The 26,480-nt window shown below is 57.9% G+C and overlaps 1 protein-coding gene across 2 annotated transcripts; it reads left to right on the top strand.

Moving 5' to 3' along the window:
• The first annotated feature begins 3,019 nt into the window (after positions 1-3,019).
• On the top strand, positions 3,020-26,147 carry GRK6 (G protein-coupled receptor kinase 6). Of its 2 annotated transcripts, none has more exons than XM_029053245.2 (16): positions 3,020-3,129; positions 9,433-9,528; positions 12,161-12,273; positions 12,915-12,992; positions 13,454-13,554; positions 15,501-15,593; positions 15,730-15,793; positions 15,910-16,050; positions 18,148-18,338; positions 18,772-18,809; positions 19,213-19,302; positions 19,449-19,657; positions 20,394-20,531; positions 20,904-21,041; positions 21,722-21,856; positions 24,206-26,147. In XM_029053245.2, the coding sequence occupies exons 1-16, from the start codon at positions 3,078-3,080 to the stop codon at positions 24,257-24,259; spliced, it is 1,731 nt and encodes a 576-aa protein (XP_028909078.1). In that variant the 5' UTR covers positions 3,020-3,077; the 3' UTR covers positions 24,260-26,147. The 2 variants fall into 2 exon arrangements, with proteins under 2 accessions (XP_028909078.1, XP_028909079.1); XM_029053246.2 differs by lacking the exon at positions 24,206-26,147 and adding an exon at positions 23,356-24,199.
• Positions 26,148-26,480: the final 333 nt, after the last annotated feature.

The following is a 26,480-nucleotide window of genomic DNA, read 5'->3' as shown; positions in this document are numbered from 1 at the left end:
CATCTGACCTTAATCTTGACCTAGGGGGAAGTTGGCAGTACTCTAAAAGTCAAACGGGACAACTGGGATAAGGCTTGTGGTGTCTTTCCTCCCTAATTCAAGTGTTTCTGTGTTCCTAGAGGTCTGTTATTATTATTATTCCTAATAATAATAATAACAAAATGGTATCTTTTAGTCCTTACTATGTGTCAAGCACCTGAGGTAGATACAAGATAAGCAGGCTGGACTCACGTCTTGGTCCCACAAGGGGCTCTCAGTTTAATTAGGACGGAGACCAGGTATTTATCTCCATTTTACAGAGCAAAATAACTGAGGTACGTAGAAGTAAAGTGACTTGTCCCAAAATGGGATTAGAAATCGGGTCCTTCTGACTCCGAGGTCTAGGCTCTTTCCACGAGGCCAAGTTTCTTGGCTACTTTTGGTTTGCCATCCATCAGGGGTATTATGTCTCCGTTACCTGTGTTTGATGTTAACGTGTGTGTTTGCACGAGGGGGTCTGTGCCATATCACCTAGCGATTAATCAATCAATGGTAATGGTAATCCAGGTTCTGCCACTTGCCTGCTGTGTGACCTTGGGCAAGTCACTTTATTCCTCAGTACCTCATTACCTCATCACTTGTAAAATGGGGATTAAGTACCTCTCCTCCCCCCCCCCCCTTAGACGGTGAACCCTGTTTAGGACAAGGCTTCTGATCTGATCGTAGTGTATTTACTCCAGGGTTTAGCACAGCGCTTGACATATTAAGTGTTTAATAAATACTACAATTGTAATTATTACCGTCCAAGCCTGTGGAGGTGGGACCTGGGGTTTGAAGTGCTGGGGGGGATTTCTCGTGGACCTAGTTGGGACTGTGGATGGGCGCTGGGCAGGGCAGGGCGGAGCAGTGAGTGGCGTCGGAGTCGGAGCTGGAGTTGATCAAAAATCCCTCTCGTGCCCAAGAGTGTCCTGAGGCAAAGGGAGTGTTTGTTTTCTCTACAGGTGGTTCCAGAAACCGACTATTCCGCCGGTAGGTAATTAATTGCGTCTATTGTCCTGGATCCCAGAGCAAAAGCTCCTGCCTCTGTAGTGGCTGGAAGCCTTTAAAGGGACCTCCTATGGGCTTTCCTGCCCCCCTGGCACGGATCTGTGGGAATGGAAGGAGAGGCAAGGAGCCCGTATGATTATTATCACAATAACAGTATTTGTTAAGCGCTTACTGTGCCAAGCGCTAGGACAGATTCATTTCAGTCAGATCAGCCACAATCCACAAGGTGCTCATTTTCCAGATGAGAAAACTGAGGCCCAGGGAGGTCAAGTGACTCGATCAAGGTCACACAGCAGGAAAAAGGCAGAGCAGGAATTAGAACCCAGGTCTCGTGACTTAAGGGTGCGGGGATGGGGCTGGGAAATCGAGAACTGCTTCCTTATAAGTCCTTAACCAATACCACAATTATTATCATTGTTATTATTGCAAGAAGGGGTGAGAAAGAGGGGGAGCGACCTCAGAAGGGGGGAGAGGGTTTAGGGCAGCTTGGCCTAGTGGAAAGATCATTGGGCCTGGGAGTCAGAGAACCTGGGTTCTAATCCCCGTTCTGCCTCTTGTGTGCTGTGTGACCTTGGGCAAATCATTGAACTTCTCTGTGGTTCAGTGACCTCATCTTTAAAACGGGGATTAAGACCGTGAGCTCCATGTGGGACAGGAACGGCATCCGACTTGATTACCTGGTATCCACCCCAGCATTTAGTACGGCGCCTGGCACATAGCGCTTAGAGAAGCAGCGTGGCTCAATGGAAAGAGCACGGGCTTGGGAGACAGAGGACGTGGGTGCTAATCCCGCCTCCGCCGGTTGGCAGCTATGTGACCTTGGACAAGCCGCTTAACTTCTCTCTGCCTCGGTTTCCTCATCTGTAAAATGGGGTTGAAGCCTGTGAGCCCCATGTGGGACAATCTGTTGACCTTGTATCTAACCTAGCGCTTAGAACAGTGAGTGCCTGGGGCACAGTAAACGCTGAACAAATACCGTTATTATTGTTATTAATCATAATAACAAATATCATCATTAAAGAGCCCGGACTTGGGAGTCAGAGGTCATGGGTTCTAATCCCACCTCCACCACTTGTCTACTGTGTGACTTTGGGCAAGTCACTTCACTTCTCTGTGCCTCAGTTACCCCATCTGTAAAATGGGGATTAAGGCTGTGAGCCCACGTGGGACCACCTGATCACCTTGTGTCCTCCCCAGCGCTTAGAACAGTGCTTTGCACATAGTAAGCACTTAAATGTCATCGTCATTATTATTATTCTCTGGGGCTCAGTTCCCTCATCCGCAAAACGGGGATGAAGACTGTGAGCCCCACTTGAGATAACCTCATCACCTTGTAAAACCACCCCCCCAACGCTTAGAACAGTGCTCGGCACATAGTATGAGCTTAAGAAATGCTATTATTACTGGGGCTCCTAAAGCCGATGCCCCTCGGAACCCGAATCCCCTGCAAGGGTCCGGCTGCACGGGGCGGCGTCTGCCCCCGGCGTGGCCGTTGCCCGCCCTGCCCTGCCCCGCCCCCCGGTCGAGCAGCAGCCGCAGCGCCCAGCGCAGCATTTAGCGCCCGGCGGGGCCGCAGTCCTCCGCCGAGGTTGAAGGACGTCCCGCTCCTCCAATCGCAGCCGGGCTCTCCCAGGGGAGGGCGGGGCTGGCGGGGGGTGCGCGGCTGCCAATGAGCGCCGGGGGTGGGCGGGCCCCGGCGGCGATTGGCAGCCCCGCAGCCTATCAGGGCCCCGAAATCAAACCCGGGCCTCCGCGCTCTGCCTTGGGGCCGATCTCGGGGGGGGGGGGGGTGACGCGCTGGGCCGGCCCCGCCCCCGGCGCCCGGGGAGGCGGGGAGGGGGGAATGATTGGCGGGGCTGAGGACCAATGGGAGAGCGGCGCGGGGCTCTCGCGGGCGCCGATTGGCGAGAAGGGGCGGCAGGGGGCGGGGAGGGGCGGGGAGGGGCAGGGCGGCGGCGGCGGCGGCGGGTCCGGAGGCCGGGGGCCGGAGGCGGAGGAGGCCGCGGCCGAGTCGGTGCGATCCCGGCGGGCGGCGCCGCCGCCGCAGCCCCATGGAGCTCGAGAACATCGTCGCCAACACGGTGCTGCTCAAGGCCCGGGAAGGTGAGGTCCTGGGGGGGGGGCGATCGGGGCGGGCCGCGCGCCTTGGGCCTCTTCCTCCTCCTCCTCCTTCCAGCCCTCCGGGCGTGCAGCCGGGACCGGTCGGTGGTTGGGGGGGGCGAGGCCGGGGAGCCTCGATGGGTCGCCCCGGGATGGGCCCCCCCCCCTCCCCCCTTCCTCCTCCGCACCTGCTCGGGCCCTCGGCCTGCCCGGCCCACGGGGGCGCCTGGGGGAGGATTCGATCTCAGAACCCGGCGGGGGCACCCCCAGACACCGCCCCGGCCGGGAAGGGGTCTGCCCTATTCCAGCGCTTAGCACAGCGCTGCGCACATTAGAAGCCCTCGGCAGATACCATCGATTACGCCCCCAAGCCCTTAGCAGAGCGCTCCGCACCCGGTGAGCACTCGGTAAATACCATCGATGGCGCTCCCCAGCGCTTAGTACAGTGCCCCGCACATTACGGGCGCTCGATAAATACCATTGATTATCCCCCCAAGTGCGTAGTACAATGCTCCGCACATTGTAAGCGCTCGGTCAATTCCATTGATTACGCCCTCAAGGGCTTAGTACGATGCCCTGCACGTTGTAAGCACCCGACAAATACCATTGAGGGCCCTCCCAAGCGCTTAGTGCAGTGCCCTGCACGCAGTAAGCACACAGTAAACGTTATTGATGGCCCTCCCAAGCGCTTAGTACAGTGCTCTGCACGTACTAAACGCACAGTAAATATTACTGATGGCCCTCCCAGACGCTTAGTACCGTGCTCTGCACATAGTAAGCTCACAGTAAATTCCACCGAGGGCGCTCCCATCGCATAGTAGAGTACTCAGCACATAATAAATACTCAATAAATACAACTGCAAATGCTCCCAAGCGCTTAGTACGGTGCTCTGCACACAGCGAGCACTAAGTATATGCCACTGATTGATATGGTGCAGACCTGAGTCTCCTTGCCAGAGACCTCTTTGCCCGGTGAAGGGCATGTCCAGGATATGGGCTTGGTACCCGTGGGAAACCCTTGGCAGGGAGTGTGTGTGTGGTTGGGGGCTAGGGGGAGGAGTTTGGTCAGTCTCCTCCTGGGAGATGGGGGTGACCAGACTGGCCGTAGTTTTCCCAGGGAAGCCTGGGAGAGGACCACCTCCCTCTGGTGATGGAGAAAGAGCTGCCATCCTGAAGCCAGAGTGTGGGGGAGAAGGCCCCCAGCAAAGTCACATGTATTTATTGAGCACTTAGTGTGTGCAGAGTATTGTACTAAGCACTTGGGAGTAGAGCAATAAATAGACATTCCCTGCCCACAACGAGCTTACAGTCTAGAGACCTCTCTGACAGTTGCCCTCCTCAGCCCCTTCGCTGGTGGCAAGAAGATGTCCTGATGAGAGGGGAGGGGACCTGGAAGCCGGGCCAGACAGAGAAACGTGGCCTTCCGGAACCCGAAGTCAGTCAGTCAGTGGTATTTATTGAGCGCTAACAGTGTGCAGAGCACCGTACTAAGCACTTGGGAGAGGTCAGTACAGCAGAACTAGCAGACACCTTCCCCGCCCACAGAGAGCTTACAGTTTAGAATGGCAGGGCGGGGGGGGTGCTCTCTGTCAGGGAAAGAAGCAGAAGGGTGCCCGGGGAGCCCAAGGTGATCTCAAGGGATCCCTTCCGATTGGAGGCCGGCTTCCCGCCGTCAGAATGAGCAGCGATGCCAGGACTGCAGGCTGGCTGTGGAGACCCGGTTTGGGCGCTGGAGGTGGAAATCCACCTTGTGCTGCCCTACAACCCCAACCCTGAAAGAGAAGGTCCTCAGCCTCCCCCCACCCGCTGCCGCTCCTCCCCATCCTGGGACCTGAAATGTTAAGAGGACAGAGGCTGTACCCATCTGGCCAAGCTTCAGAGGGGCCCTGCCAATCAATCGTATTTATTGAGCACTTAGTACGTGCAGGGCACTGTTTTAAGTGCTTGGGAGAGAAAACTATGATAATATAACAGATGACAATCGTGGTATTTGGTAAGTGCTTACTATGCCAAGCACTGTTCTAAGTGCTGGTGTTGATACAGCTGTGTGACTTTGGGCAAGTCACTTAACTTCTCGGTGCCTCAGTTACCTCATCTGTAAAAGGGGGATTAAGACTGTGAGCCCCACGTGGGACAACCTGATTCCCCTGTGTCTATCCCAGTGCTTAGAACAGTGCTCGGCACATAGTAAGCGCTTAACAAATACCAACATTATACAGGGTAATCAGGTTGAGTCCCTGTCCCACATGGGGCTCACAGTCTCATTCCCCATTTTCCAGATGAGGTAACTTGCACAGAGAAGTTAGGTGACTTGCCCAAGGTCATACAGCAGACAAGCAGCAGAGCTGGGATGAGGGCACAAGTCTGGGCTCTAACCGTTAGGCCACGCTGCTTCGCAGTTGGTAGGCATATTCCCTGCCCATAATGAGCTTACACTCTAGAGGGGGAAACAGACATTAATATAAATAAAAAATAAACTTCAGATAGGGACAGAACGGTGTGGGGCTGAGGGAGTCAGTAAGGGGAGAAAATTCAAGTGGGTCTCAGATGGAGGGAGGCTGGAGCCTGGAGCCCTGTCGTCTGTTGGGGCGGAGCTGGTTCAAGCACCTGCTCTGCTCTCTGTCTAGGATTCCCCGCCCCCCTGCCCCCTTAGGAGTGGGTCCCTGTCTCAATCAACTGGTCGATCATATTTATTTAGCGCTTACTCCGCTGGGGTGAGTATGGTATAACACCGTAACAGACACATTCCCTGCCCACAACAGGTTTACTGGGGAAAGAGCCCAGGTCTCAGAATCCAGAGAGCCGGGTTCTCATCCCAGCTCTGCCGCAAGCCCTCTGGGGAGACCCTGGGCAAATCAGATCGCCTCTCTGGGCTTTGCTCTCCCCCTTTTACAGATGGAGAGAATAAATCTCTCCCTCCCGAAGATGTGGCAAAGATAAGATGAGTACGCCGATGTGAAAGTGCTTCAAATTCATTGTGGGTCTCAGGACTCGATCTCCCTTCCTGCCCTCTGCCACTTAAGAAACAACTCTGTGTAGGCCCCGGGCTGCTTGGGGGGAAATTGTGAACTTAGGCCCCGAGTGTCTCTGGTCTGGCCACCCTCGTCTGCCCTTGGTCCCACGCCTCCTCTGTCTGTGCCAGCGTCCTCCTCTTGCTTCCTCCCTGCCCTCTCCAGCCTGAGGTCTGAGCTGCCCTGGCGAGAGCTGGAGCCAGTCCTCGGGGATTGGCTCTGCCTCCTCCTCCCCCGTGCCCTCTGTCTTCCAGTGCAGTCCCATGCCCCTGCCCTCCGGGTCCTGGAGGGTCTATGGAGGAGGATCCCCTCCTCCCCTTCACCCCGCTGCCACCCGGGCAGAGCTAGTCTGGACTGTGCAACTGATGCCCTGGGGACTGTCAGGCAGTAGGGACCCAGAGAAGCAGCATGGCGTAGAGGCTAGAGCACGGACCTGGGAGTCAGAAGGTAGTGGGTTCCAATCTCGGCTCCTCCACTTGTCTGGTGGGACACCTTGGATGAGTCACTTCACTTCTCTGAGCCTCAGTTCCCTCATCTGTAAAATGGGGATCGAGACTGTGAGTCCCATGTGGGGCGGGGACTGTGTCCGGCCCGATTTGCTTGTATCCACCCCAGTGATTAGTACGGTGCCTGGCACATAGTAAGCGCTTAAAAAAACACTGCGATTATTATTACTACGGAATTCCTGGGAGCCATTTTGCCTGTAGGTGGCTAAGCAATGAGGTGGGAGCTTGGCCTGATGAGGCTCCCAGCGGCCTGGCCGAGGGGCTTCCCCACCTTCTCGGGGAGCCTAGGAACCCCCAGGCTTTGATTGGGGGGCCGTGCCCTTGGGGGTTGAGAGGCTGCCGCTGGGCCAAGCTGCTGCCTCTGCCCTTCTCCTTATCACCACAGCCTCCTGGCCCCTTATCAACGCTGCCAGACGCCATTCTTCCCAGGCTGGGGCTTTCTTCTGGTTGTCCTTTCTGCCATGTCATTCTAGAGACAACCCGGCCCGGCTCGGCCCTGCCCGGCCCTGACCTGCAGGTGCTTAGGAGCCCGGCATTGGATCGGGTCGGGAGGTGGCCCTGTCAGGAGCTGGGCCCTGAACCAGGAGGAAGGGGGTGTCCAAGGTTCGGGGGAAGAGGAAGGGGCTGGTCCTGACTCCCGGGATTCCTGGATCGCATCCTCGGTGGAGGACCCGGTTTCCAGGAGGCCCAGATGCTTTCCAGATTGGATTGAGGGAGGGACTGGGGAGGGAGACAGCCGGCCCTGGGATTATTGGGGTGCTGAGAGTCCAGCCCTGAGGGGTGTGTGGGTGGGGGGCCTGGAGAGGCATGCTCCGAGAGGAGGGGGCGACCAGAGCGGGCCCTGAGTCTCCAGGCTGGGGTGCAGGGAGGTGGGCCCGTGTGGAAACGGGGGAGAGGGGCTGAGCCCTCCGGGCACCCCTCACCCCCCAAACCGGGTTAGTCCAAGCTCGTCCCCTCTGGCTTCCTTCTGTAGCTTGCACAACTCCGGGCTTTGCTGGCTCTTGACAGCTTCCTCCCCCCACTTCCCCTCCCGGGGGCCCTGAACCCCAGCAGTGCAGAGGGCCTCCCTCTCCCCTCCCGCCCCCAACCTACCACCAGCCACCCCAGGAACGACTCCCATGTGGGCTTGGGGGGCGGGGGGGTGGGGGGCTGGGGTGGAACAGTGGATGGTGCTTTGCATGAGTGGGACAGATTTTTGCAAGTTAAACTCGGAGCTGCCTTGATGTGGCCCTGCAGCCGGGTGGGAGGAAGTGGGGGTGGAGGGTGGGGGGAAAGGGAGGGGTGGGTGTGGCCAGGGTTAGGTTGACTGACCTGAGGGGGAGGGAAGTCCGTTGCAAATGAGTTCTTGCCTCTGTGCCTCCCACCCCTATTGTCCCCAGGGAGGCCCACCCTCCCAGTCCCCCACTTCCACCCCTCCCACCCCATCTTCCCTTGCTGGAGAGGCCGGAGCGAAACCTCCGCTCCATTCCTTCACGAACTGGTTGCCCTTGGTAAAGAGGGATGTCCAGTCCAACAGGACTAATGAGGCCCTTCCCCTTTGAAAATGGTCATCTTTTTTTTTTTTAAATGGTATCTAAGTGCGTACTAAGTGCCAGGCACTGTTTTAAGCACAAGGCAATCAGGTTGGATACGCTCCCTGCCCTCCATGGGGCTCAAAGTCTTAATCTCCATTTTTCAGATATGGTAACTGAGGAACAGAGAAGTTAAGTGATTTGCCCAAGACCACATTGCAGACAGGTTGCGGACCTGGAATTAGAGCCCAGGTTCTTCTGACTCCCAGGACGTTGTTCTATCCACTAGGCCACACTGTTTCTTTGTTCTGGGAGGCTTAGGCTCTAGAAGGGGTGACAGACATTAATAACAATAAATAAGTAATTCATAATATATAACTCAAAGATATGTCCATAAGCGTATTGAACTCTGCCAAGCACTTAGTACAGTGTTCTGCACATAGTAAATGCTTAGTATATTCAGTTGACTGATTGACAGTGGTTGTGGGATTGGGTGTGGGGTGAATATCAACTGTCCTAAGATTGCCTTTTGTCCAGTCTTCAGCCAATCTGCCCGTCTTTCTCCTCCTCCCCCCGCCCCAGGGACTCAGCCCAGGTTGCCTTTATATTTTTTATTTTCAGCAATGCAACTCCCACCCCATTGGCTCCCACCGCCAAGTTCTGGGACCTGGAAGCGGCGTCCATGTTAGGAGGGCCCTGGAGCGAGTTGGGGTGTCAGCATACCCCCAAGATATGCTTGAAGTTTGCATGGCACCGCAGTGGGCCGGGTGGCGGTAGCATGGGGGCTGTCCCGGGCCTCTTGGAGTCCGGGAGTGCCGTCACTGGCCACCCTGCCCATGGTCCCAGATGGAAAGAAAGGGTCAGGGTCTCCCTGCCTAGGAATTGGCACAGCTTTCCTCGGCCTCTTCTGTTTCAGGAAGAGTTGGGGTGTCCACTGGGGAGACAGAGGGAGAATATGGGAAGGAGGGAGTGTGGGGATTGCTCCACCCGCCAAGTGACAACTTTCAGTTCCCCCAGGACCCTCTGAGTTGGTGTGGTCCTGAGTGTAGCCCAACCCCAGAATTCTGCTTTACCAATTTCCCTTTGAAGCCAAACCAACCCCTCCCCAACTCTCTCTCTCTCTCTCCCTCCCTCTTTCTTTCACTTTGATTTACACTTTTTTCTCTTCCCCATTTCCTCCTCCCCCAACACCCAGAAGTCCTGTGGAGGGGGGAGGGGAGGGAAGTATCCTAGGGCTCCCTCTCTTCCCCTCCAAATGAGTATGATGTGTCCTTGCAGGTGGCGGTGGGAACAGGAAAGGCAAGAGCAAGAAATGGCGACAGATGCTACAGTTCCCTCACATCAGCCTCTGCGAGGATCTGCGGCCCACCGTGGGTAAGGGCAGGGGCAGGGGGGCCCTTCCCACTGTCGCCTCAGAGACCGCAGCTCCCTGCCCTCCTCCCCATGGGTGGAGGTGGCTCACAGTGGTAGGGACCCCACCTGCCCTTCGCCATCCCCCCGGAGCCTACCCCACCCCCAGGCAGGCATCTAACTCTGGCTTACTGCCCTCGAGAGACTCTGGGAGCAGGGAGGGGATGGGGCGCGTTGGGGAACCACGGACTTGCACCCAGGAGGAAGTTGGGGTGGGTCTGGAAGGAGCTGCCCCCTTCCTAATGTGAAGGTCAGGGCCCCAGTGAGCTCTGAACCTCAGTGACCCCCCCGGGGAGGTAGGGCTCCGGTGACAGGCCCTCGGTGTCATGGCCCAAGAGGAGTGACTGAGAGGGGCAAGGACTGGGGTGAGATGGGGTCACAGCCCCTGCAGGAAGCCTTGCAGTTTACACTGTGGCCTCCTCCTGAGGTTTCAGTTCCTGTGAAGGCAGGGGAGGGGCCTGGGCGGGAGTTGGGGGTGGAGGGATGGGGCCTCAGCATTGGTTCCCCCCCAACCCCCGGCCTGTGTGCGTAGAGAGAGAGGGGGCACTGAGGTCACGACTCCCTGACCCCAAATCTCTCTCTCGTGACCTACCCTAGGCCAAGAAGGGCAGGGAGAAGATGGGCCAGTCCCAGAGGGGCACTGAGATACTTCTCAGGGAGGCAGACACCCTCTCTGCTAAAAGCTGAGGAGGCTGGACTGTCAGCCCTTAAGGGCAGGGACTGTCTGCTAATTCTGTTCTCTCCCAAGCACTTAGTCAGCTGCTCTGCACGTAGTAGATTGGAAGCTCCTTGAGGACAGGGATTGTGTCCATTCATCGTTGTATTAAGCGCTTAGTGTGTGCTTGTACTAAGTGCTAAGTACTGTACTAAGTGCTTGGGAAAGTACAGTACAACAATAATCAGACACATTCCCTCCCCACAACGAGCTTACAGTCTAAAAGGGGGAGACAGACATCAATACAAATAAACAAACAAGTAACAGATATGTACTTAAGTGTTTTGGGGCTGGGAGGAAGAACAAAGGAAGCATGTCAGGGCGAAGCAGAAGGGAGTGGGAGAAGAGGAAGGGTGGGGTGGCTAGTCTGGGAAGGCTTCTTGGAGGAGATGTGCCTTCAAATAAGGCTTAGGAGGCAGGGAGAGTAATTGTCTGATGGATTTGAGGAGGGAGGGCATTCCAGGCCAGAGGCAGGACGCGGGACAGGGGTCGGTGGCAAGAGGGGCGACAGTGAGGCACAGTGAGAAGGCTAGCGCTAGAGGAGCGAAGTGTGCGGACTGAGTTATAGAGGGAGAGTATTGGACCTTTCCTGGAGCTTATTCTAGTGCTCTGCTCACAGTAGGCCCTGGCTGGATGAGTGAGCAATCATCCAGAGGGAGAGTGTCCATGAGCCAAGCCACGCAAGCGGGTCAGGCCTTCCCGGGCCATTGCAGAGGCCGGCTGCGTCATCCAGGCCTGAGCCAACAGCCCCCTCTTGCTCAGGGCCTCTGGGAGCGGGGCCTGGGCTGACCTTATGACCTGGAAGATGAAGGGGCCCATGCCCCAGAAGTCCCCCTGCCCTGCAAGTTTGATTTACAACCGTCTGCCTGGTGACCGGACCGTCTGCCTGGTGACCGGTTTGGTTCCGGATCTCAGCCCGCTCCTGTGCTGCAGGAGCTGCAGGCCCAGGGTGCCCGAGTCCCAACGGTCAGCCCCCCGGAGCCGGCTCAGTCCATCCGGCTCCAGGCCACCCACTGTCCCACCTCCAGCCCCTGCCTCCTCCCCCTCCCCCAGGCCAGATGTTGGGTGGGTGAGTTTTAAGGGTGCCACCCTCCCGCCCTCCCCACGTCGCCCCTTCAGGTCAGTCAGAACGGTTGGGCCCCTCGCCCCCCTTCGCTGACCGGGAGGCAGCGGTAACCTAAAATTAGCTCAGACCCGGACAGCCAAGAAAACGGGTCTGGGGTCCGGCTGCCCAGCTGGAGAGGGTAGGGTGGACAATAGAGGTGGGAGGGGTGGCGGGGGCGGATTGTGGGGTGGCGTGTTGGTGTGGCCCCTCGCGGTTGGGGCTGCCCCACCCTGAGTCCCAGCAGCGGTGGCCCAGGGAGGGGCTCAGGAAGCCCCAGCTTCCTCCAGCGCAATCGCTCCCCTTTCAACACTCCGGCAGGGGCAGCTGGGACTGGAGGAGCTCCAGTGCCAACTGCTACCAACTTCTCTGGGCCCGCTGTGCCCCCCAAGTGCCCCAGGGAGCTGCCCTGGGGGCAGGTAGCATCAAGCGTTTTGAAAGACCTGAGCCCACATGGGAGAGTTTCATTTCATTTTCTGCCAGACTAATGGGAGTGTCACCTATGCTCATCGGGCATGAGCTGGGTGGGGATGGGTGCTGCTTCCTCTTCAGGAGCAGAGTCTGGGCCCTCAGTTTCCCCAGGGAGGGGTGTCCCGGGTCTGGGTTTGGCACAGTCTTCCCCCAATCTGGATGGAGTCATGGTTGGGCTTCTGGTCTTTCCATGGCTGCACTGTCCTGCACACACATGCACTCGTACACACACATACAGGCACGCACGCACATGCATGCACCCCCGGCTCCCTCCCCCGGAGTCACGTGCCATCGCTTTTCTCTCGCAGAGCGCGATTACCACAGCCTGTGCGAGAGACAACCAATTGGGCGGCTGCTGTTCCGGCAGTTCTGCGAGACACGGCCCGAGCTGTTCCGTTGCGTCTGCTTCCTGGATCAGGTGGTAAGGGCCCCCACCCCCGTCGGCGGCTTGGCCCCGCCTGGGTTCTGTGGGCAAGCCGAGAGGAGCAGGTGTTCCAGCCGGCCAGGGCAGAAGGGAATAACGGCGGGCGGGGATGGGGGCGGTCGTCTGGGCCAGCCTGTGCTAAGAGCCAGACCTGGCCTTGGGGATGGGGTCCAGGGAATCATTCCCACTAGCTGGTGGAGGGGCACGGTGGGGGGGGTCTCTGTCTCCTCCCCCAGGACCCAGTTCCCCCTACCCCCCCGGCCCTCCTGTCTGCCCTTAGAGCACGGGCCTGAGAGTCAGAAGGTCATGGGCTCTAAACCCGTCTCTGCCACTTGTCTACCATGTGACCTTGGGCAAGTAACTTCACTTCTCTGAGCCTCAGTTCCCTCATCTGTAAAATGGGGATTGAGACTGTGAGCCCGATTTGCTTCTGTCCACGCCAGTGCTTAGTTCGGTGCCTAAAACACAGTAAGCGCTTAACAATTACCACCATTATTACTATGAGAATTGACACTTCTGATCCCAGTGCGCCCAATCTAGTAGCACTCCGTCTCCCGGTCCACCATGCCCCTTCCCTCCCCCCATGTCCAGCTCCTCCTCACCAGGGCACCCTGCCCTCCACCCCCATCCCCATACAGGCCGAGTATGAGGTGACCCCTGATGAGAAGCGAAAGGAGTGTGGACGGTGCCTGATGCAGAACTATCTGAACCCCAAGGTGAGCACATGCCCACCGCCCCTGGGCTAAACTGCAGGTCTGCGGACTGCCAAAGGGGGACCCTCTGGGGAGTATGGGGGGTTCAGGGCTGTGGCAGCTAGCTCTGCGGGTAGCCTGGGCCCTCAGAACTGCAGATGGTCCTGGCAGTAGATTAGTATCCAGCAGGTCAGCCCAGGTCAGAACAGCCGTCTGCCTTTTGCCTGTCTGCCCGTCTGTCACTTGAGCAACCTTGTTCCCCTGCCTGGTTGGGCATCTGAAAATCTCCAGTGCGGGAGGCTTGGGCAGCTTCCAGGGCCCTGCTCCATCTAGGTGGGGGACCGTCCGGTGAGAGGCCAGCCCCGGGCTCTGCCTTGCCTCACCTCCTCGGGGACCTTGGCCGGAGGCTTACGGAGGTCCTGCCGGGCGTGAGGTGGGGGAGGCTGCCGTCCTCTGACTCGGTGGTCTGCCCCGCCCTGGGCCAGTGTACAGACAACATCCTCCAAGTCCCCATCCAGCTGATGAACACGTGTGCTGAGAGACTGGAACAGAATCCCTGCAAGGAGCTCTTCAAGGAGTTCACCAGGTGCGTCATCTAGCCTGTGGGGGAGCCCGGCGGGGATGAGGGGGAGCTCCCAGCACCTTCCCAACTAGGAGTCTACCCCATTTCCTCTTCCTCCTCCTCCTGCCCTCCTCTCTCCCTGAAGCCCGCGATCCTGGGTCGCTTCAGTGCATGACAGTAATAATGACAATAATTGTGGCGTCTCTTAAACCTTTACTGTGAGCTAAACTCGGGTAGATACAGGATCATGAAGTCCAGCACAGTCCCTGCCCCACTTTGGGGGAGAGAACACATACTGAATCCCCATTTTACAGAGGAGGAAACTGAGGCACAGCAAAGTGAAATGACTTGCCTGAGGTTACCCAAAAAGCAAGTGGAGAGCCGGGATCAAAACCCTGCTCTCCCGACTCCCAGGCCAGGGCTCTTTGCACTAGCCACATGGCTTCTGTGGGCTCCTGGGGAGCCGCTGAGGAGGCTGGTGGCTCCCGAGCTCCCGAGTCTGTCAGCCCCAGACCTGGTCTAAAGCCGCGATCGGGGGAGGGAAGGGTGGAGGAGGGTCCGCTGGGTGTGGCCAGCACTTGGGGGCTTCTGCAGCACTAGCCTTTGGTGATGGGGTCCTCACCTGGGCCCACTGGGGGCTGGGAGGAGCCCTTTGGTCCTGAGCTGCTGGGGTGTCATGGGTGTTTCCCAGCTGCCGGGAGCAGGGCCTGCCTCCTAATGGCCTCCCATTATCCGAGAGCTGGCCGGGCGGCCCTGGTTTTATCAATCTCTGTTCATGCCACACTTTGCCTCTTCGTGGTAATGCTTGAGGTCTTCTCTCCAGTGGGCCACACCCCTGAGCCTGAGGTGGGGGGCTCTGGCAAGAGGGTTGGGGGTGGGTGGGGGTCATGCCCCTGTTGAGGAAGGGGGTGGTGGAGTCTGATTAGGTGTCCCCCCTCACCCTCAGAGAATCCCCACCCAGACTCCTTCAATCATCCAGCACCAAGGAGGCTGGAAAGGTGAGACCCTCATCCTCCCCGAGGAGAATGCCCTGGGTGGGGCTGGGGCGTCTGTGGTTGAGGGCATCCACCTCAGACCCCAGTAGTGCCGTGGACCCGCCCGACTGGGGGGACAGGGAGCTGGACTCTCTGCCCCCCTTCCCCATTCCCTCCTCCTTCCTGCTTCCCCCGCTGGTCTCCTATTCACCATTCCAGAACTCGAGCAGAGAATGGTGTCTAGCCAGGACTCCGCTGACCCACTCCTTGGGCCCCGGAAAACTGAGCAGGATTAAGCCGATGGCTTCTTTTTTGTAGCGGTGGTGGTAGAAATAATTTTAGTATAGTTTTAGTATACTGTAGTATAGCTATCCTGTGGTTATAGCAGTGGTGGAGGAGGTTGAGAAACAGCATGGCCTAGTGGCAAGAACACAGGCTTGGAAGGCAGAGGATGTGGGTTCTAATTCCAGCTCCTCCACCTGTCTGCTGTCTGCTTGGGCAAATCACTTCACTTCTCTGTGCCTCAGTTACCTCCTCTAGAAAATGGGGATGAAGACTGTGAGCCCCATGTGGGACAGGGACTGTGTTTGACCTGATTACCTTGTATCTACCCCAGTGCTTGGAATAGTGCTTGGCACATAGTAAGCACTTAACAAATACCATAATTATTATTGTCATTATTGTGTTCCTTCCTGAGTGCATTGCCCTGTACTAATCAAGTGGGAAAGCCCAGGACACGTTCCCTGCCCACAAGAAGCTTTCACTCTAATGCTAATAAGGATATTTATTGAGCGTCTACTGTGTACAAGCCACTGTTGGTGAAAGCTCAATAGAGGCACGTTCCCTGCCTACAATAAGTTTCCATTCTAACGGGGCCTAAGCTCGGGTAGCCCTTTGGAGTGTCCCAGTAGTGGATTGAAGAGATCTGTGGCCTCCGGAGTCCAGCCTAGCCACCGCTCACATTTCTGTCGTTCTCTCCTACCTCCCTTCTTCCAGGATGACCCATGATTATCTGAGCGTCGCCCCCTTTGCCGATTACCTCGACAGCATCTACTTCAATCGTTTCCTGCAGTGGAAGTGGATGGAGAGGTGAGCACCCCTCCCCTGCCGGCAGACGCTTGGGAGGTGGTCTGAGTCCCGACAGGGAGGCGGGAGAGCCCCTTCCCACCCCCGGGGCTGAGAGCCCCAGCTCCCCTCTGGTAACTCTTCCACCTCGTGTGTGCAGGCAGCCAGTGACCAAAAACACATTCCGTCAGTACCGTGTGCTCGGGAAGGGCGGCTTCGGTGAGGTGAGTGGCAGGTTGGGGGGGGCCTGGGCGGGGGGAGCAGCATGCCCATGCCAGGCAGACCGATCCCCCCGACCCCACCCCTGAGCCTGGCACCCCCCGACTCCTTCCCGCCACAGGTCTGCGCGTGCCAGGTGCGAGCCACAGGGAAGATGTACGCCTGCAAGAAGCTGGAGAAGAAAAGGATTAAGAAGCGCAAAGGCGAGTCCATGGCCCTGAACGAGAAGCAGATCCTGGAGAGAGTGAACAGTAGGTTTGTAGTAAGTACATAGGCGGCCTTTTCCTTTTGTCCCAAGAAACATCTTCTGGAAGGAGAGAGAGGCCTTGGGGCAGAGGGTCGGGTGGTCCGGGGAGGGCTACGAGCCTGGGAGCCCCCTTCTCAGCGTCCCCTGAGCCCCCGGGCCAGTGGCCGGTAGCGCTGAGGACCCATGTCGCTGCTGCCTTTTATCCCAGGCCTCAGACAGAAGGTGTCAGACTCCCTGCAAGGGGTCTAAAGTCTGCTGCCATGAGGCTTCCCAAAATGGGGACGTCCCCCACTGTTTCCACTTCTCCCTGCTGCTTCTTGCTCTGGAGGTTTGGCCGAGGTTTCCCAGGGCCCTTTGGGGCAGGCCCGATTCCGCTCTGGGCCCTTTCCTCTGGGGCTGAGGGGTGGGGAAGCCAGCGGGGGTTGCCATGCTGCTGCTCTTGGGGCCGAGTGATTACCAACTGTCATTTGTTAATGAGTTAATTGGGGGTAATTAGTCTGTGCCACCTGTCTGGGGACCTGAGGGCCCCGCAGCAGGAGCCAGCGGGAATCTTGCCAGTGCTGGCTCAGGCTATGCCAGGCTGTGCCAGACAGGGCCGGGTCGCTTCCCGGCCGGGCCTCTCACGGCCCCTGGACTCAGGGAAGAAGCTCATTGCCCCTGCTGGTGGCCGTGGGGCTCGGGGAGGCACCGGGGGGTTCCCCTGGGACTCTGGCCTCTGCTGGGGAGAGTCCCTGACCCTGCCCACTCCTCACATACTCCAAAAGGGGCACTACCCTCCTCCTAACCCCTCCCAACCAAGGCCAATAAGCACAGCCCTGAAGGGGACCTCTGTGTGATTGTGGGTGATGCTAAAGGCAGCTCGGGTCCCCACGGGGTCTGCCCGGAGCCAGCTCCCAGCTCGTTTCCCCCTGGACTCAGTTCTAACGCGTAGCCTGTGGAGGTACCCCACCTTTTTGTGGGGCTCACGTAGTCCTTAAGGGGCGGGGGTATCTATTAACTCTTTGATCATCTCCCGGGCGCTTAATCCAGTGCTCTGTACACAGGAGACTGGAAACTCCTTGAAGCAGGGATTGTGTGTCTGATGGTACTATCCTAAACAGTACAGTGCTGCGCACAAAGCACAGTAGACTATGACCTCTTGAGGACGGGAATCGTGTCTATTAACTCTTTTAACTGTAGCTGTGCACGGAGTAAGAGCTCAGTAATCACCATTGGTTAACTGATGGACAGACTTCAAAGACGAAGCAGGCTAGGCAGCCACCATTTGGGATGGGCGGCCCAGCCCAGATAGCTGTTAGGACTGGAATTCCTGAGAAGTGAAGGGCTGTGGTTTACACATTCGGGGAGCAGGGGGCCGTGGTTCAGACACCCGGGGAGTGTGGGGCCGTGGCTTAGGTGCCCAGGGAGCGAGGGGCAGTGGTTCGGACCCCTGGGGTTGTGGGGCTGTAGTTCGCGTGTCTGGGGAGCTGTGGGCTGTGATTTGGATACGCAGGTTGTAAGGGGCCATGGATCGAGCGCCTGGGGAGTGGGTGTGCTTCAGTTGCTCTGGGAGTTGTGGGGGCAGTGTTTGGATGCCTTGGAAGCAGGGAACTGTGGTTTGGACACCTGAGGAGCAAGAGGGCCGCAGTTTGGACATTCAGGGAGCAGGGGACCGCAGTTTGGATGTCCAGGGAGCCATGGTTCAGACATCCTGGGAGCGGGGGACTGTTTTGGACACCTGGGAAGCGGGACACCATGTGACCTGGTTTGGATGCCCAGGGAGCAGGAGGCTGTAGTCCAGGTAGTCCAGGGAGCTGGGGTTCGGTTGCCCAGGAAGTGGGGGGGTGCATGAGACCTTGATTTGGGTGCCCGGGGAGCAGGGGGCCTTGATACCGAGGTTTGGGATGCCCAGGGAGCCGGGGAGCTGCGGTCCAGATGCCCAGGAAACAAGAGGTGTGGTTCAGTCACCCAGGGAGCAGGGGATCGTGAAACTGGCTCAGATGCCCAGGGATTGGTGTGTGTGTTTGGGGGCGGGGGCATGGTTCAGTTGCCCCCGGGGAGCAAGCAGCAGTGCCGGGTGCCGAGGGTCGGCCAGTCCAGAGAGTTGAGACCCGTGGCCGCCCCTCCCCGCAGGTGAGCCTGGCCTATGCCTACGAGACCAAAGATGCCCTGTGCCTGGTGCTGACGCTCATGAACGGGGGCGACCTCAAGTTTCACATCTACCACATGGGGGAGGCCGGCTTCCAGGAGGAGCGCGCCGTGTTCTACGCGGCCGAGATCTGCTGCGGCCTCGAGGACCTGCACAGGGAGCACATCGTGTACAGGTCGGGGCACGGGCTCCGGGGGCGGGCCGGGTTGGGCCGGGGGAGGGATCAGAAAGAAATCGGAAGTCATCAGAAAACCTATAAAAATCTTAACTAACTCACGTAGGGGCAAGTCACCATATAATTGCTTTGATCAAATGAATCTTTGAGTCAGTAAAAAAAGATCAGCAGCAAAAAATAAAGCTAATATGCAAAAGTGAAAAACCATGACAAAATTATTAGGTTTGCATAGTAGTTAATCACAGCAAAAAATACAATACATTTTTGTGGCTGATCTTTCGATACAGCTTACATTTTAAATTACGACACTGGAAACAAACAATTGAAAAAAAACCTCTACCGTAAAATGAATTCCATAAGTCTGTGCCCCCCGCCCGCCGTCCCGCCTGGAAGGGCCGGATTTGGATCTGATTCCATCCCTTTCTTGCCCCAGGGACTTGAAGCCGGAAAACATCTTGCTGGATGACCATGGTAAGGAGGGAGGCAGCTGGGGGATGGGGCACGGCTGGTCAGCGTTGGGGGGCGATGATCTGCCCCCCCCCACATACGTACACACCCCGAAGCCTGCTACTGTGTCCACCTTCATCCCTTTCTCATCCTCAACACAGCCTAGTACAAAGAGCAAGAGACCCAGGGCCTAATCTTGGCTCCTCCACTTGCCTTCTATGTGACACCTTGGGCGAATGCCTTAACTTCTCATGCCTCAGTCTCCTCATCTGTAAAATGGGGATTCGATACCTGTTGTCCCCCCTCCATCGACTGTGAGCCCCATGTGGGACAGGGCCTTCTCTTCTAACTCCCCCGAAGCGTAGTACAGTGCTTGCCACATAGGAAGTGCTTAGCAAGTGTCATTGCTTTCTCTTATCAAAATTAGGTCACATCCGGATCTCAGACCTGGGGCTGGCGGTGCACGTGCCCGAGGGCCAGACCATCAAAGGGCGCGTGGGCACCGTGGGCTACATGGGTGAGTGTGTGTTACGTGGGAGTCAGGGTCCCGGGTGAGGCTGCCCCTCACTGGCAGGCGTGGGTGGGGGCGGCCCAGACGATAGACTGATGGGGGACCCTCCCACCCCACCATGTGTGGGTGTGTATGTGCATGTGTCCCCACAGCCCCCGAGGTGGTGAAGAACGAGCGGTACACCTTCAGCCCGGACTGGTGGGCCCTTGGCTGCCTTCTGTATGAGATGATCGAGGGTCAGTCGCCCTTCCAGCAGCGCAAGAAGAAGATCAAGCGGGAGGAGGTGGAGCGGCTGGTGAAGGAGGTCCAGGAGGAGTACTCGGACAAGTTCTCCGAAGGGGCCCGCTCCTTCTGCACTGCGGTAGGAGCCTGGCCACAGAGGGGTGGAGGGGGTGGGACTCTTGAGCTAAGAGGGAGGGAGAATGGGGAGCATCTAGGGGAAAAAAGCACCGGCCTGGGAGTCAGGAGCCTTGAGTTCTAATCCCAACACTTGTTCCTGTGTGACCTTGGACACTTTTCTGGGCTTTGGTTTCCTCATCTGGAAAATGGGGGTTTAATACCTCATCTCCCTTCCCCTTAGATTGGGAAGCCCCTGGGTGGGACAGACACTTATCTTGCATCTACCCCATTACTTAGTATAGTGCTTGGTACATACGTTTTTAGAAATTTTAAATGATATTGAAGTGCTTACTGTGTGCCAGGCACTGCACTAAAGTGCTGGAGTAGATATGAGCTAGTCAGGTTGACACAGACGGTATCCATATGGGGCTCACAGTCTTAATCCCCATTTTACAGATGAGGGAACTGAGGCACAGAGAAGTTAAATGACTCACCCAAGGGCACACAGCAGACAAGAGATGAAGCCAGAATTAGAACTCAGGTCCTTCCGACTCCTAGGCCCATATCCTGCCCACTAGTCCATGCTGCTTCTCAAACACTGATCTCAAACAACAGTAAACATTCTACAGGGGAGGAATCTGAGACCCAAAGAGGTTAGGTGACTTCCCCAAGGTCACCCAGCAAGCCAACGGCAGATTAGAAACCCCCGCATCTCCCAAGCTGACCCATGTAACCCGCTCCCCTTGGCTCTTTTGTAGCTCCTTTGCAAAGACCCCAAGGAACGGCTAGGGTGCCGCGGTGGGGGCGCCCAGGAGGTGAAGGAGCACCCTCTATTCAGGCACCTCAACTTCAAACGCCTGGAAGCTGGCATGTTGGAACCCCCGTTTAAGCCCGATGTGAGTACTGCCCGTTGCTGGTGGGAGTGGGAAGAGAGGCTTCTGGAACCACCGGGGCTGACTCTCCCTCTGGACTGTAAGCTCGTTGTGGGAAGGGATTGTGTTTATTATCGTATTGTATTCTCCCAAGTGTTTAGTAAAGTGCTCTGCACACGGTAAGCACTCAATAAATACAATTGATGGACCGACTGCTAGACCTCATGAGGCTGGGGGTTTCTCGGGAAGCCCTCCTCCTCCCCAGCGTCTACCTCGTCCTTGCCAACGCGGTGGTTATTGTTGGGAGGTGGGCGGGACCCAAGGAGGGGGTTCATCTTGGCCTTGAGCCTCTCCTGAGCTTGGCTGACAGCCCTCCCGGCCCCTGCCTCTCTCCAGCCCCAGGCCATTTACTGCAAGGACGTCCTGGACATCGAGCAATTCTCTACCGTCAAGGGGGTGGAGCTGGAGTCCACCGACAACGACTTCTACCAGAAATTTGCCACAGGGAGCGTGTCCATTCCCTGGCAGAACGAGGTGGGTGCGGTGGGGTCTGGGGGACCACAACGGGTCTCACTTGTCGTGTCGGGGTTCCCCCCAACACCCTCCTATAAGTTGGAATCAGCACCTAAAGCTTGGAGTCCCTCCCCTGGAGAGAGTCAAGGTGGGAGGTTTTGAGGTGAGAGATGAGCGAAGAGAGAGGCAATGTGACTCAGTGGATAAAGCCCGGGCCTGGGAGTCAGAAGGACCTGGGTTCCAATCACGGCTCCTCCACTTGTCAGCTGGCTGACCTTGGACAAGTCACTTCACTTCTCTGGGCGTCAGTTACCTCATCTGTAAAATGGAGACTGACTGTGAGCCCCATATGGGACAGGGACTGTGTCCGACCCGCTCTGCTTCTATCCACTCCAGAGCTTAGAACGGTGCCTGGCACATTGGAAGCGCTTAACAAATGACACAATTTATTATTACCATTATCAACATTATTACTTCACAGATACTGTCATTGTTATTATGTGAATGAGGAGAAGTGGGCAGAATCGGGGGAGGAAAGGGGAGCGGGGAAAGTCTGGGAGAAGGGCCAGACGGGAGTTTTGGGGGAAGAGGGGAAGCTTGGGATTGTTGGGGGGATGGGAGTGTTGGGAGAATGTCGGAGAAGGGGGCAGGGGTGCGGGAACGTAACGGAGAGTCGTGCTCTTTGCCGTGACCCGGTGCAGATGATCGAGACGGAGTGCTTCAAGGAGCTAAACGTGTTCAGCCCGGATGGGACGGTGCCCCCCGACCTGGACTGGAGGGGCCAGCCGTCACCCCAGCCTAAGAAGGGGCTCCTCCAGCGCCTCTTCAGCAGACAGGTAACGCGGTGGGGGAGCACCAGAGGCCGCCCCAACTCCCGGCCAGAGGGGATCGCTGCCTTCCGCCTTCTCTCGGGGCTTGGCCGGGCCTGAGCTTGCCTCTCCTCTGCCCCCCAGGGACCGGTCCCCTCCCTCAACTCGGGGGCGCAGCTAGATCCGGCAGTCCCCTTCACCTGCTATCCCGTTGAGGGTGGAAGTGGAGATGCTTGGAAACTGGCAGGGGAAGAGGAGCTAGTTGTCGGATTGGGACCTCCTTTTTAACCCATCTGTTAGTAGGATTATGGAGTGCATACCTGGGGCAGAGCACTGGACTAAGCACTTGGGGAGAGTCCAAGGGTTAGACACGATCCTTGTCCTCAAGGAGCTTCCAGTCTACTGTGTGCAGAGCACTGGGCTAAGCACTTGGGAGAGTCCCATAGTCAGTAGACCCTATCTTTATCCCTAAGGTCCTTCCCGTCTGTTGTGTGCAGAGCACTGAACTCAGTACTTGGGAGGGTCCGTTAGTTAGTAGTTGCGATCCCTGCCCAGAAAGAGCTTCCACTCTGTGTATAAAGAAGCAGCATGGTCTAGTGAATAGAGCACAGGCCTGGGAGTAAGAAGATGCCGAGTTCTAATCCCAGTTTCGCCACTTGTCTGCTGTGTGACCTTGGGCAAGTCACTTCACTTTTCGGTGCCTCATTGACCTCATCTGTAAAATGGAGATTGAGACCGTGAGCCCCATGTGGGAAAGGGACCGCGTCCAACTTGATTTGCTTGTATCCACTCCAGCGCCAAGTACAGTGCCTGGCATGTAGTATGTGCTTAACAAATATCACAGTTATTATTATTACTCCACTAAGCGCTTGGGGAGAGTTTTAAATTCTTGAACCCCGCCTTCAAGGAACATACAGTCTACTGTATGCAGAGCACTGAGAAGTTGAGAAGCAGCATGGCTCGGTGGAAAGAGCCCAGGCTTGGGAGTCAGACGTCATGGGTTCTAATCCCAACTCCGCCACTTATCAGCTGTGTGACTTCGGGCAAGTCACATCACTTCTCTGTGCCTCAGTGGTCTCGTCTGTAAAATGGGGATTAAAACTGTGAGCCCCACGTGGAACAACCTGGTTACCTTGTACCTCCCCCAGCACTTAGAACAGTGCTTGGCAAATAGTAAGCGCTTAACGAATACCATCATTACTATTAAGTTCTTGGAAGAGTGCAATAGAGTTAATAAACAAGATCCTCGCCCTTGAGAAACTTAGTCTACCGTGTGTACGGCGCTCTACTAAGCTCTTGGGAGAGTGGAGTACAAGTAATAGATGTGATTCGAGGAGCTTCCAGTCTAGCCAGGGTGATGTTCGCTTCCCCAGGGTAGACTTGTCTGCTGCCTTTTCCCCTCCATCCCAGAAGGTCAGAGTGTCTACCACCGGCCCCAGGGCCGGTGGGGGCTGGGGCGGGGGGAGGGGGGAGCCAGGAGTGCCCTGCTGCCCGGAACACTCACACCAAGTGTTTTCTCCTTCCAGAGGTGAGCAGTGTGGGGTCCCCGCTGGCTGGGCTTCCCCTCACTGCTCAGGGACACACACCAGGCCCAAACCCTCCACCGGAAAGGCGAGATCTGGGGAAGAGGAGTCTTGTGCTTGGTTCCCCTCCCCTCCCTTCCACTCCACCCTCCCGCTACCCAATGCTTGTCTCCTGTTCACCCTGCTCTAGCCACTGATGGCCACTTGGCCAGTGGCATGCGCTGGGCTGCTGGCTGCCAGGCCCTTCTGGGCCTTTTTCCGGGTGGGGCCCGGGGCCTCTTCGGTAGAGCAGGGAGGACCACCACCCACCCCACCCCCCGCCGCCCCGAGTAAACATGCCCTGCCTGCCCGCCTTCCCCTGGGGGAACTTGGCTGTGCCCAGTGTGCCCTCAGCCCAGCCAGGCGGGGCGGGCCCCGCTGTCCACATCTCCCCGGACAATGGAGCGGGGCACCAGGCCCAGGGGCACCGTGGAAGCCCCTTCCCTCCCTTCTGGGCCAGGGGACCTGCCGCTGATTCCGGGGCCGTGGGTGGCCGGACCGCCGCCTGCCCACACGTGTGCCCCTTGGGGTCCCCCTAGTCCTCCCCGTCAATTTCCTCGGTGCCCAGGAGGCCACCACCCTCACCGCTAGCTACCTCGCTCGACTCTGCCCCCCCTCCAACCACCACTCCTTAGCCGCCGTCCCGGCCAGGGGGACCCCCAACGGGGATCTGTAGCGGGTGTCCGTGGCGGGCAGCCCGGGGCTCCGTTGCCTTCAGTTAACAGCATCCAACTCCACGCGGTCCTCTGCTTCTCTTTCCCTCTCCTGTGCTCTCCCCGCTCCCCTCTCCCCTCTCCCTCGACCTCCTTTCCAGGACTGTTGTGGAAACTGCAGCGACAGCGAGGAGGAGCCTCCGACCCGGCTCTAGACCCGGGGTCCCGCCCGCGCCCGATGGAGCTCTCACCTGCCCCGCCGCGGCGTGCCTTTGTTTACAGTTTTGCACATTTGTATTTTAAAATGTTGTCTGGATGGATGGATGGATGGATGGATGCCAACACCAGGGCGGGCGCTGGCTGCCCAGCCACCCTGGCTCGGGCGGGCCCAGGCCCCGTGCCCTCCCATGCCCGTCCCGAGTGACGGGGGAAAGAGGGAGAGGGCCAGCAACCCCCCCCCCCGCCCTGCCCGAGGTTGTTCTAAATCTCCGGCTCATACGATCAGCCTGCCTGCAGCCCCCTCCCCTCTAACCCAGCCCAGTTAGGGGCGGGGGCTTTTCCCTCCCTCATACATTCCAGGGGACCAGTCCCAGTCCCCGGCAGCCCCCCGCTGTAGCCCGTTTGATTTTATATATTTATATATACATATATATATATATGTACGTATGTATATATCAACTGTAGATTTTTAATCTCCGTTGGGGAGGGGCCCGTATCTGCCCACCCTCCCCCCCATCGAGCTGGAAGCAGGGGAAGCCGGGAGGGGCCACCCATGTCCCCTGACTGGGGGGTGGGGCGGCAGTGCCCGGAGAGCCCCCTCCGGGATTCTCTCCGGAGCGAGCCACGGGCAGCCGGTCTCTAGAGCGACCAGGAGGGAAGGGGACCGGGCCAGAGTGTTCCCCCCGGCTGGGCTGCCAGGACCTCAGCCCCCTCGCCCCCTGATGGGCGGGTGGGCACCCCCTTCCACCCTCCGGCCCCGTCTCCCAGCCCTCACACTGTGTTAGCCGCCGTGTACTAGTGACAGCCGTGCCTACGCCGTCCCCTCCCCGGCCGGGCCCCGGGGCTCTGGGCCGCCGAGGCCTTTGGCGAGGGGCAGCTCGCCCCCAGCCGGGAGCAGGGTGGGGAAGGCGGGGACCAAGGCTCATCCTCTTCCGGCGGCTCCTGGAATTCATCTTCTCCCTCCCCGGAGCAGCTCCCCGGGAGAAGCGGGCACACGTGACCCCGGACACCCTGGAGGAGCCGCCTTGTGCCAGGGCTCCGCAGGCCCCGGCTCCCGCCCAGCCTCACACCAAACTCCCGGGATGGGAGCGGCCCTTCCCTCCGGCTCCTCCTTGCCTGGGTCAGCCGCCCTCCCCCCCGCCCCCGGCCCAGCCACTGCTGCCACACTCGAGTGGGCCCTGGACCCCCCCGGGTTGGCTGCCGCCCGGCTTCTCCCACCCAGGAGGCGCCTCCGGCCACCTCAGGGGCCAAGGCTGGTGCCCTAGCAGGAGTCCAGTTACTATTTTTCCCTGCGGGAAGTTCTTCCATTAAGGCTCCTGCTGGGCCGGAAGCTGCTCTCCTTTCTCCCCGTGCCGGCCCCCAGCGCGCACCTTCCAGGGATTCTGGGAGAGAGGATTTGGCCTGGGCCGTGCTGGGCATAGAGCCTTAGGGTAACCACCCCCTTCCTTCCTGTCCCCCTCAGCCCAAGCCCCTCCGGAAGCTTCCCCAGGATCAGTCCCTGGAGGAGGGGTCGGGTTTTCTCAATATTCCGGTCTTGTCGGGTGGTGTTCCCTTGTCGTTTGAGTTCCTAGCAATAATCTGGACCCTCCTTGTGTGCCCCAGGATGGACCGCCCCCCCCCCCAATACACACACACACACCCCATTCTCCCCATACCTCATCCTGGGGACGTTGTGCCGTTGCTGAGCCAGGCTTCTTGGGACTGTGACTTACCCAATACGGCACCGTATCTGTGGTATCGTTTGCTTGCGTTGCACTGATGTTCCGAATATTTAAAGACTGATTTTTACTACTTTTTGTTTACTGTTAAAATACCAAGTGTCTCCGTGGTTTCTGACGTGCGAAGGTGAATACAGTTAAGCACAAACCTGCCACCTCCCCATCACTCCTGCCTCTTTCTTCTACCCGGTCGAGGTCCTCTGGTCCAACCTCCCCTGTACCTATCCGCCAGTCGTGTCCCTTGATTATCCCCCAGCTCCTGATGTCCTCTGCATGTGGGGCCGCTGGCTGAACCCAGGAGTAAAGAACCTGAATGTTCAGAAAATCTGGTTCTTGCCCAATGGCCTCACAGCCCTCTGCGCTCGCTTCCTAAGGCGTCTGGCCTTGTGGAGGCAGGGAGACTGAGTCAAGCCTGCACAGGGGAGAGGAGCTGGTTAAGTTGAGTAGCCAAGGGCTGGGCTTCCTCCCCTCCTTCCTCTTGCCCTTCATCTTTTAGGCC

Source organism: Ornithorhynchus anatinus, chromosome X2 (genome assembly GCF_004115215.2).
Source record: "Ornithorhynchus anatinus isolate Pmale09 chromosome X2, mOrnAna1.pri.v4, whole genome shotgun sequence".
NCBI lineage: Eukaryota > Metazoa > Chordata > Mammalia > Monotremata > Ornithorhynchidae > Ornithorhynchus > Ornithorhynchus anatinus.
This window is presented reverse-complemented; position numbering and strand designations above follow the sequence as displayed.

Excerpts from the sequence above, each read along its gene's own strand:
- GRK6 (XM_029053245.2), top strand. The coding sequence starts at position 3,078 with ATGGAGCTCGAGAACATCGTCGCCAACACGGTGCTGCTCAAGGCCCGG. Across the intron at positions 12,274-12,914 it reads TCTGCTTCCTGGATCAGGTG|GCCGAGTATGAGGTGACCCC; the intron begins GTAAGGGCCCCC and ends ATCCCCATACAG. Across the intron at positions 18,339-18,771 it reads AGGGAGCACATCGTGTACAG|GGACTTGAAGCCGGAAAACA; the intron begins GTCGGGGCACGG and ends TTCTTGCCCCAG.